At 37.4% G+C, this 15,504-nt stretch overlaps 1 protein-coding gene across 25 annotated transcripts in view; it reads right to left on the bottom strand.

The window, feature by feature from the left end:
* Window positions 1-15,504, bottom strand: part of ABI3BP (ABI family member 3 binding protein) — a 128,486-nt gene that overhangs the window by 99,690 nt on the left and 13,292 nt on the right. For 24 of the 25 annotated variants that reach the window (XM_017891905.1, XM_017891898.1, XM_017891897.1 and 21 more), the window contains exons 6-10: window positions 14,481-14,555; window positions 4,064-4,129; window positions 2,840-2,914; window positions 2,229-2,303; window positions 877-951 (exon numbers count right to left, since the gene is read on the bottom strand). In XM_017891905.1, the coding sequence (XP_017747394.1) occupies window positions 877-951; window positions 2,229-2,303; window positions 2,840-2,914; window positions 4,064-4,129; window positions 14,481-14,555 (366 nt within the window). Of the gene's footprint in view, window positions 1-876; window positions 952-2,228; window positions 2,304-2,839; window positions 2,915-4,063; window positions 4,130-14,480; window positions 14,556-15,011; window positions 15,084-15,504 lie in introns of those variants that run through there. The other variant, XM_017891917.1, reaches the window with a different exon arrangement.

The following is a 15,504-nucleotide window of genomic DNA, read 5'->3' on the forward strand; positions in this document are numbered from 1 at the left end:
AATTGACCTCCGGGGTTAATAAGCATCTGTACCACCCAAACTCTGTGCTATAATACATGTTATTCCCTTCTCCTTTTCTTCTAAATCCTACATGTATTTTGAGGTCTGCATCTTCAACTCTTTCTTTCTTGGAGCACTTACACAAATATAGTCTCAGAAATAAGTTATGTAAATGTATGTTGTGCTGTCATTTTTATGTTTTATCTTCTCAAAGTTATAATCTATTTGAAAACCAAAGTCATGTCCTCTCTAACTCAGCCATTGCCCTGGTGAAAAATTGGAAACAGAGTAGGTACCAAAAAAAAAAAAATAAGAACCATCACCCTAATGAACATTATAATAAACATGCACACCAAAAAATGAATTACATGTATCACCCTGTATTGCTATGAGTTGGACTTGTTTCTAGGTTTTACCAAAATTCACATGCAAAATATAATTATCAGTAAACCCCTTTTGGAGACATTTGAGTTTTGTTATTTTGTATCATTAATTATTCATCTTTAGTTAATCTCAAATTTTGTAAAGAAACTAACCTATAAAATATATCCTTTTTTTTTCTTGAGATAGGGTTTTGCTCTGTTGCCCAGGCTTGAGTGCAGTGGTGCCATTATAGCCCACTGCAGCCTCAAACGTCTGGGCTCAAGCAGTACACCATGCCTGGCTAATTTTTTAAACGTTTTGCAGAGATGGGGTCTCACTATCTTGCTCAGGCTGGTCTCAAACTCCTGGCCTCAAGTAATCTTCCTGCCTTGGCCTCCCAAAATGCTGGAGTTGCAGGTGTGAGCCACTGCGCCTGGCTATCCTTCTTACTATAAGAAGATGGACATCATCTATCTGGCATTACATATCACACAAGGATAAAGAGACATTTACCAGGTTTGGTTCTTGGCGGTTTGGGCCGGGGGCGTCGTTTAGGTGTAGAAGGGATAGATGTAGTTTGCTGGGGAGCTGAAAGAAGATTTAATATAGTTTTGATAAATGATATTTTTCAGGGGTCAATCAGGTTGTGCCTGTAAATTTGCAAACCTCAAGTACAAGAACCGCTTTATATTTCCTTGTATCCCTAGAATGCCCAGTACACCTTGTTTTATACATAGTTGGTGCTCAATAAACAAGCAGGGACTGGGACAAAAGGTATAAAATTTCTACATGAGAATTGAAGATATACATTGTTCAGTTCAATGTATCAGAAGTGAGCACCCTTGAGGCATTTCAGAACACAAGGTACAATTCAGAACTCAAAAGGATGACATTGAATAGCAGGAGAGAAGCACAAATAATGGAAATTTGGAACTACTTTTTTGTTGTTGAGACAGAGTCTCACTCTGTTGCCCAGGCTGGAGTGTGTGGTGCAACCTTGGCTCACTGTAACCTCGGTTTCCCAAGTTCAAGCAATTCTTGTGCCTCAGTCTCCTGAGTAGCTGGGACTATAGGCGTGCACCACCATGCCCAGCTAATTTTTGTATTTTTACTAGAGATGGGGTTTCACCATGTTGACCATGCCAGTCTTGAACTCCTGTAGTCTGCCTGCCTTGACTTCCCAAAGTGCTGGGAGGTGTGAGGCACCACATCCGGCCCAGACACCACACCTGTAGGTGTGAGGCACCACATCCGGCCCAGACACCACACCTGTAGGTGTGAGGCACCACATCCGGCCCAGACACCACACCTGTAGGTGTGAGGCACCACATCCGGTCCAGAGCTTTAATTCTGTAGCTCTTTACTATCCCCACCAAGAGTTAATGAACTTTGCTATTTCAATAATTTTCCATTCTAAAATGTAGGTTGCGCTACCTCTCTTTACCCATCTTTCTTCAGCTTGTCCAGGACTGCAAAGCCTACTGGGTGCTCCCTATACTTAGACTACTTTGGGTAAAGTACTTTGATCAAATGGTACCTAGGTGTGCTAAGTAGAAAGAATGTATTTTGAAATAATTATCTATAATTCTGCTGCTATTTTCCAGCTGGCAAAGTTGAAAGAAGAGTTGGAAGGAAACAATTCCTCAAAATATATAGACATCAGGATTGTGAAAATTCTTTAAGGACAATCGTAAGGCTAAGTATGATAGATAAGTCAGATTCTCTGAAGAATTTCATGGTAGAGACTGGAGGGAAATATTTAGCAAAAACAAACAAAAGAAAAACAAAATTCTGAAATGACCAACATGACTTGTCACATTACCTGTTTCGTCAATGCATATAACTACATAAATGTCACTAGTTACCAGGTGTTGTAGGCTGCATTGCTGGACTGGTCAAGATTTCCAGTTTTTGAGGAACAAATGGTGTTTCTCTTGGAGCTGAAAGCACAAACACCCCATCCCATCAAATAATCCCAGTTAAAATGAGGTATTTGAAGAATTTTAACATGCTTTTAGACGGTATAAAGCACATGCCACAAGTACATGATTAAAGATGAAAAATGCATGTAGTCTTGAAAGCTAGTGAATACAATTCTGATTGAAAGTAGGGAAAAGGCTGGAATGATGTTTGTTCAGTAGGTGACTTCAGGCAGACTTGATGCATGGAAGTAAAGTGACACAGGCCACAAACATGTGAGGTGAGATGGTGCAGGTGACGACGTCCATGCAGTTTTCAAAGCTTTCACAACTAAAAGGATAGGGAAAATATTATCTATTACAGCTCAAAAAAACAAAATAGAGCCCTAAATGGAACATAAAAGATGACTGTATTTAAAAATATAGAGATGTGTATATTAAGAAATAGGATAGACAAATGATTAGATGTGATGGAATGAAATGGTCATTTGGAAGAAAGGCATTCACATGAATTTTTTTGATGGAAAATAAAGCATGATTTTCAGTTAAAACATTACCCAGTGTTGCCCTTGGCTGTTCAAGAGTTCTAGAAGTTTTAGGTGGGACAGAATCCAGAATACGATCACTTGTTGCTGTTGGAATAAATGTCAACATTTATAAAAGCAGTAGAAGGCCCCAGGAATAAAATACAAATTCGTGAGTAATAAATTATGCCTCATATGAGGGAAAATATCAAGAATACTTGAGGGATTGCTGGCCCACATTTTAAAACTAGTGATACATTAGGAGTTGAAGATGAGCTCACTTTAAAAAACATACACACTTTAAATATTAGAAACCATGATTAAACAGTGTTTTATACATTCAACTGGTTTTCAATGGGTTTTTCTGGTTTCCTCCATTTCGTTTCATAAATGCTAACTGAACCCACTGCTGACATTCTATTTCATCGTTTCATTTTCTGCTCTTTAAAATTATTCATCTTTATTTACCATGACACAAATAATGTTATACATACAAAAAATATTAGTCATATATCTATACCTGGCAGAAACCAGTCTTACTCCCTTTGAATCTCCTACAGTGCCTAGTTTAGTAGGTGTTTGATAAACATTTGCTGAAAGGAGCTGTCGGACTGAGGTAACTCACTATAGATGGGTCAGTAATATTAATGCCTAATATTAGACCCAATTGAACTGCTACAGTCAAACGAATTACGTGACTGATCTACAGCAAGATTTCTCACGCTAGCACTATTGACAATTAGGGTCAAATAATCTGTGCTGTGGGAGGCTACCCCATGTACTGCAGGGGTTCAGCAGCACCCCCGATCTCTACCCACTAGATGCTAGTAGTGCTTCCCCAAGTTGTGACAACCAAAAATGTCTCAACATTAGCAGATATGCTGGGGAAGGGATGGGAGTAGAAAATTACCCCCCATTTGAGAACTACTGCTCTAGACAAAACCCTCTATCAACTCAAAGACCTTTTTATGATGATTCTGAACCATACAGTGATAAGCTATTACCTTACTTTTCCTCAGTGGCAACCAAATCTCTCTGCATCTCCCTTATGTGACAGAGCTTATTTACTGAGAAATGTAAAGAACGAATCACTCTACGGGAGGAGTGGGTAAAACACATCCCCCTGACACAGGTGGAAATTTCTCCCATGCAGATCTCCAGAGGGCACAGTTTTCCACTCTGCGAAAAACTAAAGGAAGAACCACCAAGTGTTGGAACACCTGGGATCCAAAGACAGAATTGAGAGGCCGGGTATACCTGTGTAGGACTCTGATATCTCAGGCTCATCTGATGTTGTAGGGCTTGAGAAAACATCGTAAGTTGCTTTAAAAAAAAAAAAAAAAAAAAAAAAAAGACAAAACAAGAGAGGTTAATTTTGGTTAAATTTGATTAATTTAGAAAGATTGCATGACATGTTGTAATGCTGGTTGAAGGACAGTTTTATGTAGGCGCTGGTGCATTTTGGCTCCAGGCTGCCAGCCTTGTCACTAACATGTAAGCAATTACCGAAACTCGTCTTGCAGGATTTTATATAGTGAGCTGGCCTGATGCTGGCCTCCAGGGTGATGAGAACATAGTACTATATATTTATAATCATGCAGTGCCAGCTGTAAATCAAAGAGCTGCAAAGAGTATAAACATAAATAAAGTCAGATGGCAGTTTGGGGAGAGATTTCTAAAGAAGGAAACAGCAGTCCCATTGAGGTGATTTGCCCAAAGTCTTTCTAGACTAAGCAATAGTAAAAGTTTAGTAAAAGTTACTGTTAAGCTTAGTAAAAGTTACTGTTATAATATCTTATGTTTGGATAGCACTTCATAGTTTGCAGACTTTCTCATACATCAACTTATTGAACCCTCTTAACATCCCTGAGAAAGAGATGAGGTAGGCAGTAGCCCTACTTTATAGATAATGAGAGGTTATCTCCATTTTCTAGATAATGAAGTTGAGGTTTATAGCATGAAGACATCTGCCAGTGATCACATGCTGAAATTGTCCTATCCAGTGTATTTTCCTCTCCTTCAGCAGGACCAGGAACAGCAGAGCTAAAACCAGGATTCTCTTTTGGCACCATCCCCTCCTGACATGTTACCTACAGGCAGCTTTCTGTACTTCTCCATGGAGCCATGAGCCTTTCTTGAGTTTGGGTGCATTTAAAGATAAATTTTCTATTCTATATGAGGGAAAGTAGGATGAGCTTAAACATAAAGATTGAATTATTTTAATATGGGGATAATTTTCATGTTCACATAAGAGTTGAACCTGCAAGCAAAAACAGCATAACAAAGTGTTCTCTTTCACATACAAAGAGCTGTTACTATGGTCACGAGGAATATAGAGAACGCATGGATTATTATGAGGTAGATGTTGCTTTTCTTGTTCATTCAAAATGGCAGCACAGAAATCAAGAAAAAGGGAGTTCACAGGAAGATGTAGTCATTGGGGTCACTTGTAATTCATTGGTAATTTAATGATTTTGAACCATTGCTGGTTGAAGCTGTAAGAAAGATAATATCAGACCATGTGACATCCTCTGAAAGTAGACAGCATTTATATTGTACTGCATACTAAAGAGGCAGGAAACATTGCAATGTGTGAAGATGAATCTACTGTTTCACAAAATCCTCAAAAATAGCAAGAATATTGTGAGTTAAAAATATGCACACATTCTGAGAATGCATCTATTATACTGTAATGTCAAGTTTTCTTTAGCCTTGTTGTAATTTTAAAAGGTCAGATACGAATAAGTTTTTTAAAGATCAAAAGTGCCAGTAATTTCTGACATGCTTACTTTTCAGCCAATTTCAAGTCATGGATCTAGCAAGACCAGCTCTATCGCCTACAAAATAATAAAAACTTTGCCAACTTGTATTTAATCCTCTCACACTAGGTAAGAAAATATGAGTTAATGGCTTATTTATTTCTATTGTTGCTTTTGAAAAATGTTATGACTGTCTTTGTTATCTTAACTCCTAAAGCTCCCTTCCATCTAGTGACATTGGACCAATTTTCCTACAGTTTGTATTTATGATATTTACTCAATTTTTTAAACTTATTTTTCATATTTACAATTTCTTTTTAATCAGGAGGCTCCAAGCCAGGCATCCATCTCCCCTCGTTATTCCCATAAGGCACTTACTGGGGAAAGAAGCCCTTCTTCCATCATCCTCTGGCAATTGTGGCTCAAATGGGGAAGTTCCCAATTTTCAGGGATCCCTTAACTTCTAAACATTTTATCAAATACACTTAAGACAAAAATAAGACATTTGCCAGCATACTTTGTTTTTAATATTTCTATTTCTGTAGTTTCCAAGAGTAGGAAAGAAAAAGAGTGCTAAAAAGGCACATGTGCCACTAAAAGTTTTGTGTTGTTTCGTCAGCTCTAAGCAGCACACCACACCTCGTTTCATTTACGAGTTAAACAAGATCTTTTGATTCAGAAGTAAAGAGATTGCCTGGGCATGGTGGCTCATGTCTGTAATCCAAACACTTTGGGAGGCCGAGGCGGGTGAATCTCTTGAGGTCAGGAGTTCGAGACCAGCCTGGCCAGGAGAGTGAAACCCTGTCTCCACTTAAAAAAAAATACAAAAATTAGCCAGGCTTGGGGTGGCCGGTACCTGTGGTCCCAGCTACTCAGGATATCTTGAGAATATCTTGAACTTGGGAGGCAGAGGCTGCAGTGAGCCAAGATCACGCCACTGCACTCCAGCCTGCACGACAGCAAATCCATCTCAATAACAACAAAAAAGTAAAGAGATGCCGGGGGAGAGTACAGTGTTGAAATAGAGTTCTTTGAAAAGCTCTCTAAAAATCAACAGCTCTTGATATCTTTATAAAACCCTTCTATATACATGCCCATACCAGAGAAAAATTCATGAAATTGTTAGGCCTGGTTTCTAAAAGCTACACTAGCTATAAAATTGATAAGTAGTCAGGTGTTAAGGGTGAACCTTTCTGTACGGTAGCCTGTAAATTGTCATGCATTATTGCTTAGAGGTAAACTTCTATCACTATGCTTACGGTAGTGGGTGAAATGCTACAGCTATATGACATTAAGCAGTATTCCTGATTTTGCATTCACAGAACATACATGGGACCAAAAGTTGTAGGTTAAATCTAATGTAACAAATAAAATAGATAATTCAATTCACAGGTTATAAAAGGCAATATTAGTTTATTTCAAAAAATAGTAATGACTTACAATCATGATAACTAAGTTTTACTTTCAGATTTTCCAGAGGAAAAAATAATATGAAATAACATGCACTACCATTTGCTCTATACCTTCTTAAAACTACTTTCTTAAATTAGGTTTTTATTTTATTTTTTCTCAAGATGGAGTTTTGCTCTGTCACCCAGGCTAGAGTGAAATGGCACGATCTCAGCTCACTGTAACCTCCGCCTCCCAGGTTCAAGCGATTCTCCTGCCTCAGCCTCCTGAGTAGCTGCGATTACATGTGTGTGCCACCACGCCTGGCTAATTTTTTGTATTTTCAGTAGAGACAGGGTTTCACCATGTTGGCCAGGTTGGTCTCCAACTCCTGGCCTCATGATCCACCCACCTTGGCCTCCCCAAGTGCTGGGATTACAGGCATGAGCCACTGTGCCCAGTCCTAAATTATGTTTTGTTGATAATACATTTTAGTTTTACTTTGAAAAACGGACTAGATGAAAAGTCCCCAGTAAAAATGCCCTGATATTGCTCTGGAAAACACAAGCCATTTCAAATGATCAAGACTTTATCTTACTCAAATTCTCTGAATATTAGTAACTATGTGAAAACTTCCTTTTTAACATTAACTCTTAGACAAAAGACCTCACTAATGGAGAAATTGTATCTGTCATGCTCATTATGCTCATCAAGACTTACTTAATCCAGAAACTGGTGCATGGTGGATACTCAGCAGAATTAATCTGCAAAATGTCCATAACAATAAATAATAACAGTGAGTTTGATGGTTGGGTAGCTTAAGCTCTTAGTAAGGATAACTTTCTGGCTTAGTTTGGAGGATAAATGAAAACATGTCCTTTAATTATGTTATGATGTGCAAGTGTGTGCATACAAATCTCTTCCTCTACTACACAAATACCTGGCATCTTATGTAGACATAGCCTGTCATGGAAATGGAATTCTAAAAAATATATGAAGGAGCAATGAGAAAATACAGCAAGTAGCTAGAGAAGAAAAACAATACCACACACAGAGTTCTCAGTACCACTTAAATACATTGATAATGCTTTCTTCAGTTAGTGGAAAAACAAAATACCTTTCTAGTTGGCCCTGAAATTTGTGAAAATATTGCCTGCAAGAAAATATTCATTAAAATGTTCATGAAATAAAATTAAAGGCTGAAGATATAAATCTCTTCAAAGCCACAGTGAATCTACAAACCATCTGCTATACCTGAAATCTGTTTTCCTGTTCTCAAACCATCAACACCACTACCCACTCCTTCGTTTTCTCCTCTTTTGAGCTCAATCCAGTTGGGTGGGCCAGATCTGTGCTAATCAACACCTTACAGGGCAGACAGATGATAAATGAGCATATCCTTATGTGTTTACTTCTTTTTAACCACTCTTAACAAATCGCCTGCTGCCAAAACTTTCTAACCATTCTACTACTCCTTGGGCATGCTGATGGCTGCAGCTTTCAAGCCTTGAAATGATACATAGGGCTCAATACATATTCAATTTACTCTAGTTCTACAAAGTACCGTAAGAATTTAACACTGAAAATAATTAGTGGTGACCTCCTAAAGGAAGCTCCCAAAGAAAAATCTGATGGTAAAACTGAAGCTGACCATGCTTGGTTCTCTCCGTCAAAGAAACTCTCTGCAAGATAACTGTATATGGTTCAAGAGGAAATTATACCAGAAGCAGCAGCAGCTTAGTAACAAGTAACAGTAAAGCTGGAGCAACATTTGGTTTTTCTGGACACTTGGGAGAACACGCAGGAGGATTTCCTAAGGATGAAAATAAACACTTCAAATTAATGGGTTTGCAACCATTGTCTTTATTTGCTTTTGAAACTCTCCTGGTACTCGATGGTCTTTTAAGGTTATGATTAAGTAAATTAAGGAGGCTTAACAGTCATGGCATTATCAAACTAGAAACAAAAAGCTCATTTCCACGTAACTCCCCAACCCATATTAAGTCTTTAGAAGTCATGCACACGCCCATCTGTGGGATGATAAATACATGGCATTTGTGCTGCTTCTCCTTCCCTGGTACCCCAGAAACACAGCAAGTTGATAGTGACATTATTTTGCTCATTGATCCAAGAAGGACCTCAGAGCCCAGTTTATGGAGTGATTCATGCTGCCACCGTAACTGAAGAGAGAGACTATGTAATATGATTTACCATCCTTGCCACAGGGGTAAGAGGTCATTAGGCTATTCCCAAGGGGTGGCACGACCTCTGAGTAAATACTGCGTGTCTTTTCCATTCTCGAACTTTTTTTTTACAAGTGAAATGAAGACCCATAGATCATTTGGTATGATTGTATATATATGAGCTTGGAGTTTTTTTTCTTCTCTACTCCTCCTTTATCTTTTACTAAATAATTTAAAAGCAGAATTGCTATTATTGATTATATATAGCAATTCAGGAAGTTGGGATAAACAGTATAATGTGAAGGGGTGGCAGCCAATGCAACATTTCATTGTATTAAGAAAATGAAAACAAGGCACCCCTTTATATATTTTGCATTATATTAAGTAACTTATACATTATTTCTAAGATGTAACCACCTGGTGAAAAATTTATACCTCATTTCCATTTTATAGATGGAACAAGTTATTTAACTGGGAGTTGAGCTGGTTATTAACCTAGCTTTATCTCACCTTAGAGCTCACATTTGCGATCACATTCACAATGAGAATAAGCTTCAGGGACTGGCTGGCCTCTCGCAGATCATGTGATGTTTCTTATACACCATATCTGGAAGGCACATGGCCCCAGTAATATTTAATTTCCTCAGTTGTAAAAGCTGTTTTCAAATTTTCAGAGCAAGCTATGGGTCATTGCTTTACTTTTAACTTGGAGTGGTTTCTTGAATAAAAGATTAGGAAAGAAATGAATGAGCCTAATTTTTCCCCCTCTAACCCATTCAGAGTTAAGTTCCTCTTGTATCACTTTAAGATAAAAGGCAATAATTCTGCCAGTTTCTAGGGACTTTGGAAGCCTCAATATGATGGTAGATAATAGCCCCTTGAATCTCCTAGAAGAAAATTGCTATGCAAACACAAATTATTGTATTCCAGTAGAGAAATGATCCAACAAGCAGGTGCACATACATGCACACGCACAATTCATCTGAATGGAAGATACTGAGAACTTTTCTTGAGCTTGCTCCTTAACAGCACTGAGATTATAGTTAACTGGCTACTTTCCAATAAAACATGAAACCAATTTTATTGCATCATCAGAAAGACTAACTTTTCGTGAAATACTGTCACAAGCAGCTAAATTCTAAAGTGTGGCCAACTTCCTTTAGATACGAAATTCATAAATAATTTTATATTATGATACATAATTAGAGAAGATTTTCATGATTACCTTTATATATTTTAAGGAAAGTGAGATTTGCCAAGGGAATCAAAATGAATCAATTTCACTTCAACGTACTTTACAGAAGGTTTAATGCAAAATACAATTCCAAATAATGAAATCACAAAATGCAGCACTAATGACAGATCAGGACACATAGACTGAAAGCAGGAAGAATATATTTGATGACTACACATCTCAGATTTCCTGGGATATTCCAGACTTCAAATATTCTGTCCCTGGGTTGCCAAAAACTATTGAAATGACCCAGGAATTTCAATATTCAGTGTGCAAGTTAGAATTTTCCTAGAGTCTTTATATTCAAGAATGGTACAGAAATCTTTTTGAGTACACATATTCTGATTTTCTGACACAGAGTATGTTGAAAACGAATCCAGAAAACAGTAAACCAAAATAAACTTTACAAAAAGTATGATAAATCTCATTTAACGGTTGATAAAGAGAAAAGCAGCCCCTGGCATCCAGGAGTACCCACAGGTAGGCTGTGTTGTTTCTCCTGTTGAACATCAACAATTCCAAAGGACACCAGTATCAGACAAGACCACTCTGTGATCCTGATGGATCAAGACAAAAACAAGACCAGTCTGTAATTATGTGGCACACAGACAAAAACATGAACATCACTCAAAGCACAAACATTACCCTCCCCGCCTTCTAGCTAATACGAGTAGATGTGGCTTCTCAACCAGTCACAGCTTTAGCTTCCCTCTGCTGGTCTTGCCTTCTAATTAAGAATTATGAAGACATTCAATCACAGAATTACTCCCACTTTCTGAATGCATCCAATTCAGAGCAAAGTTTTACTGCCTTGGACCCTTCCCTCCATCATTTAACACAAGACAAACTCTTACAATAAGTCTTTTCTACCTTCTAAGAGATTCCCCCAGTTTATCATGGTCTGTGTTCTCCATCATTGTAATAAGTAAATAGACATAAATTTGTTCAACTACAAGTGTGTTCTGCTGGTCTTTGGCTGAAAGGAACTGATAGAGTAAATATAGATGCATCATACGCCAACAGAGAAAACAGAATGTGCTCATTTGGCTGTGATAATGTCATTAATATCAGCTAAAAATACTAGGTTGGTACAAATGTAATTGTGGTTTTTGCCATTAAAAGTAATGGCAAAACCATTAGAAGTGATGGCAAAAACCGCAATTATGTTTGCACCAACCTATACAATGTTCCTTCAAAAGATATTGCAACTAAAAATGGGATTCAGGGTCTTGTGGACCACCATTTAAACACTATCTCTACCTGTCTCTTTTCTCAGTTCTCAAAATAGTTGCTTTAGGAAGCTGTGTGAGGAATTGGAAAATAAAATACCTATTATGTATGTTGAAACTAAATGGGAACTAGAACGTTAGTACACATGTAAATTTGCACAAAATCAAAAGAAACAAAGGCTGAAATAAAAGGCCTGTATAAATATACCACTCTTTAAATCACAGATAATACATGCGTTATAAAATTTTAATTTGAAAGTTAACATAAGTTAGGAAGATGCCACAGAACACTCACACTAGAAATGGAAGTGTTGCACATTAGCAGAAACAAGAGATACTTAACTACCCACTTTGAAAAATCGATCTTGTATCGATTTGAGGTCCATGGTGCTATAACTGACTACACCCAATGATTCTTACCAGCTCCATGTAAAAACATTATAGACTACATTGATAAGGTAGTGCTTCTCAAACTTTAATGTTCAATACAAAAATTAGCCAGGCATGGTGGCAGGTGCCTGTAATCTCAGCTACTCAGGGGGCTGAGGCAGGAGAATCATTTGAACCCAGGAGGCAAATGTTGCAGTGAGCCGAGATCGCATCATTGCACTCCAGCCTGGGTGACAAGAGCAAACTCCATCTCAAAAAACAAAAACAAAAATTTTAATGTTCATATCGCCTGGGCATCTTGTTGGAAAGCAGATCTTGTTTCAATAGATCTAGAGTGGAGCCCAGGTTCTGCCTTTTCAACAAGTTCCTGGGTGATGCCAAATGCTGTTGGACTGAGGATCATGCTAAGTAGCAAAGACATAAAAATTAACTGTTATAAGGCAGGATGGGAAGTTTCTAGGGCTAATGTTAATATGTGCAATCACATGCTGTACTGTTATTACAGTTTATGACAAGTCTCAATTCTTTGTCTAGAGAGGTTGGGAGTTCTCAGTTGGAATTTCGCTGGCAACCGAAGGTTGCCCTGGCAGTAGTGAAGCAGCTGAATAAAGAGTCAGTTTCCTGCTGCATTAGCCGCTGCTCATACTCCATCATCAGGGCAAAACCAGAATATGCCTTTTTTTAATGAAAGGCAAAAGAAACCTTTCCTTTATTGGCATTTCCTATATCATCTATTTTCGTCTCATTGTAACTCTGCAACCTTCACATCCCAACATATTCTCCCCACTCCCCAATGCTTGGTTCAACTCAAGTCTTTCTATATAATTCATATGCCAGGCATTAAAGTCTCAAAAATGGTTTCCTTGATGTTTTGGTTAGTTTGCTCTTGAATATTCATAGAAACCAAACACTAGATGTTGCTTAAACCCAAAAGAACCCCATGTTCCCCATGTTCTAACCCAAAAGCTAAAAGATGAAAAGGATCTAAAAGTTTATCTAGTCCCAAAATCCCCAAAGGCACTTGGCTCAGGTGCTCTTGAGGGATGTGGGAGTCACAGCCAGGGCTGTCACAGTGCAGCAGGTTAAACCATCACATACGCCCCTAGACTAGTTGTTGCATCATAATTACAATGCAGCTGCACCTGGGTGATGGAACCAGAGGCTCAGTATGACATTCAACTCAAAACCTAGATTTTAGACCCAGGTGACCCGGATTCCTAAAGGGGTTTTGGCACCCACCTTAGTTAATTGCACTAGAATTTTAAAGTCAGTGACTAGGAAAACCAAGACTTAGATACAGCTTGAGGATTCTCTGGATAAGTGAACAACCACGGCCAACTTTCAAGTGTGTTCTCACTTAACGAAACTAGGGGCGACTATAATAGACACAGTCCCTTAATTTGACCTCATCTTCTATCTTTTACTAATATCTGAGCCCATTACACATACTAGAGAAAGGATAATTTCACCAAGATCTATGAGGGCTCATGCTCATCCTTTCTCAAACCCAGTCCTCTGCTGGACTCTGGAGAACACCACAAAATGCTGCTGCATTTAAGTTCATTATATGAAACACCCAACTTCATTATACACTATATGATATGTACCCCAAATAAAGTCAAAACAACTAGAAGATTTTCAAAAATTAATATACATACAAGCAAACAAAAATTAAAATACAAAAAAACCAAAATCATGGAAGTAATCATAAAGGATGGTTTCTGAGGTCTTCTTATAATTCTTATATGCTGAATACACTCTTTAGTTGACTGCTAGGCATCAAAAGATGTACAGAATTTTTTAAAAGAGAAAAATATTTTTTTGTAAAAGAAACGTATCTCAATCAATTTTAGCGGTGGAACACAAGAATTCTCAACAGGAAAAATAAAGCCAATTGCTACAGTTTGCAAAAGAGGAAATCAATGCCTTCCGAAAGTAGAGAAAAGTAGCCATCACATGGTTATTAGGAGAGTGAGGCCTGGAACCAAGGTCTATTATTAACCGCAAGGACCTGTGGTCTCTCTTACGCATCATGCTGTACTTACAGATTTTAGAACTTAGTATACTATCTTCACATAGTAAGCTCTTAAATGTTTATTTATTTTGCCCAAAAGCAGCAAATATTCCCTGCAAGAGAATATGAAACTCATATTGTTAAATCAGACCCCCGCAGATGCTTCGTATTTTGGTACTGCTTTCATGTCACTAAAAAGATCTTTATTAATGAGCCAGTTCATAGTTCATGTTCTGGCCCCATTTCTAAGATATTATATCCAGAAATTAGAACAAGTATGTTTAAAACGTTCAAAACCGTTTTGCTTTTGTAATGGGGAAAAATGAGATTCATCTCAGTATCAACAAATGTATTATAGGTTTTCCATTTATTACAAAGCACACTGATAATCAATTAAGGAACCCATAAAAATAAAAACAGTAAGTTACTCAATATTCCTTCTTATAATCGATTTTTTAAGAAAAGGATTTAATTACCAGTTTGAGGCTGCAGAACTTTGGAATCTTCTGATGTTTTAGCTGTAGGTACAATCCATGGCTTTTCAGTTGAAGCTATATTGAAAAGAAATGGAATTTGCTGAAGATTTTTTTTTTTTTTTTTTTTTGAGGAGAACAAGACAGAAATAGGTTGCTGGTATGGTTAAGTGGCTACCAGAAGCCTACAATATACTAATACAATAAAAAGTCATTATATATCAGTAAGAAATCAGTACTTATCCATCCAGAGAACATTTAATTAGTGGTCAGAGAGAGACCAGAGTTTGGTGCAGACTGTCAACATTTTTAAGGACAAAAAGCTAAGTGGATTATGTGGAATTAAGACTGATGGATTTTACTGAATTTGTTGAAAATCCAAACAAATAGATTCATTTAAAAAAAATCAAATCAACTACTTGTTTGCCTATCAGTTCGTGGGGTTTGCAGAAATAAGATGCAGTAAATGTGTCCTGCAGAATTAAGCAATCACCACCCACAGCCTTAATATTTAATTTAAGGTACCCTTATTACCCAATGTGCCCCCAGGTTTCTCAAAAGGGAAGGGTGTTTTTGCCTCGGAAAATTCTGGAAGCCTTTTGGAGCTGTAATGAAACACATAAGGAAAGTTAGATGACCTGAGGTGCACGTAACAAAGATTTTTAAAATGTTAAGCTTGAAAAACAAAAGCAAACACGAAAAGGCAAATCATGTTAAGAGACCATTAGTAGTATTTCTTACATCTCTGTTTCAATGTTGAATAATGTAATAAAATTTCTTTTTCAATTTTTTATAGTTAAGTGACTAAATTTAAGCTACTGTATTTGGAATCTTTTTTCCACCCTTATTAAACCAGTTTCCTGATTTCTTCAGCGATGTTTATGTGTGTTCTTAAAAATATTTCATTTAAATTTAAATCAAGCCAACACATCTGAACTAGAAAATGTCCATTTGAAAGCTTTTAAAAATAGAATTTCGGTAACTACGTGGCTTTATATGTAAGCTCCTCCCTCATCTTTTTTTTTTT

This window comes from Rhinopithecus bieti, unplaced genomic scaffold (genome assembly GCF_001698545.2).
Source record: "Rhinopithecus bieti isolate Rb0 unplaced genomic scaffold, ASM169854v2 scaffold_20579, whole genome shotgun sequence".
In the NCBI taxonomy this organism is placed as follows: domain Eukaryota; kingdom Metazoa; phylum Chordata; class Mammalia; order Primates; family Cercopithecidae; genus Rhinopithecus; species Rhinopithecus bieti.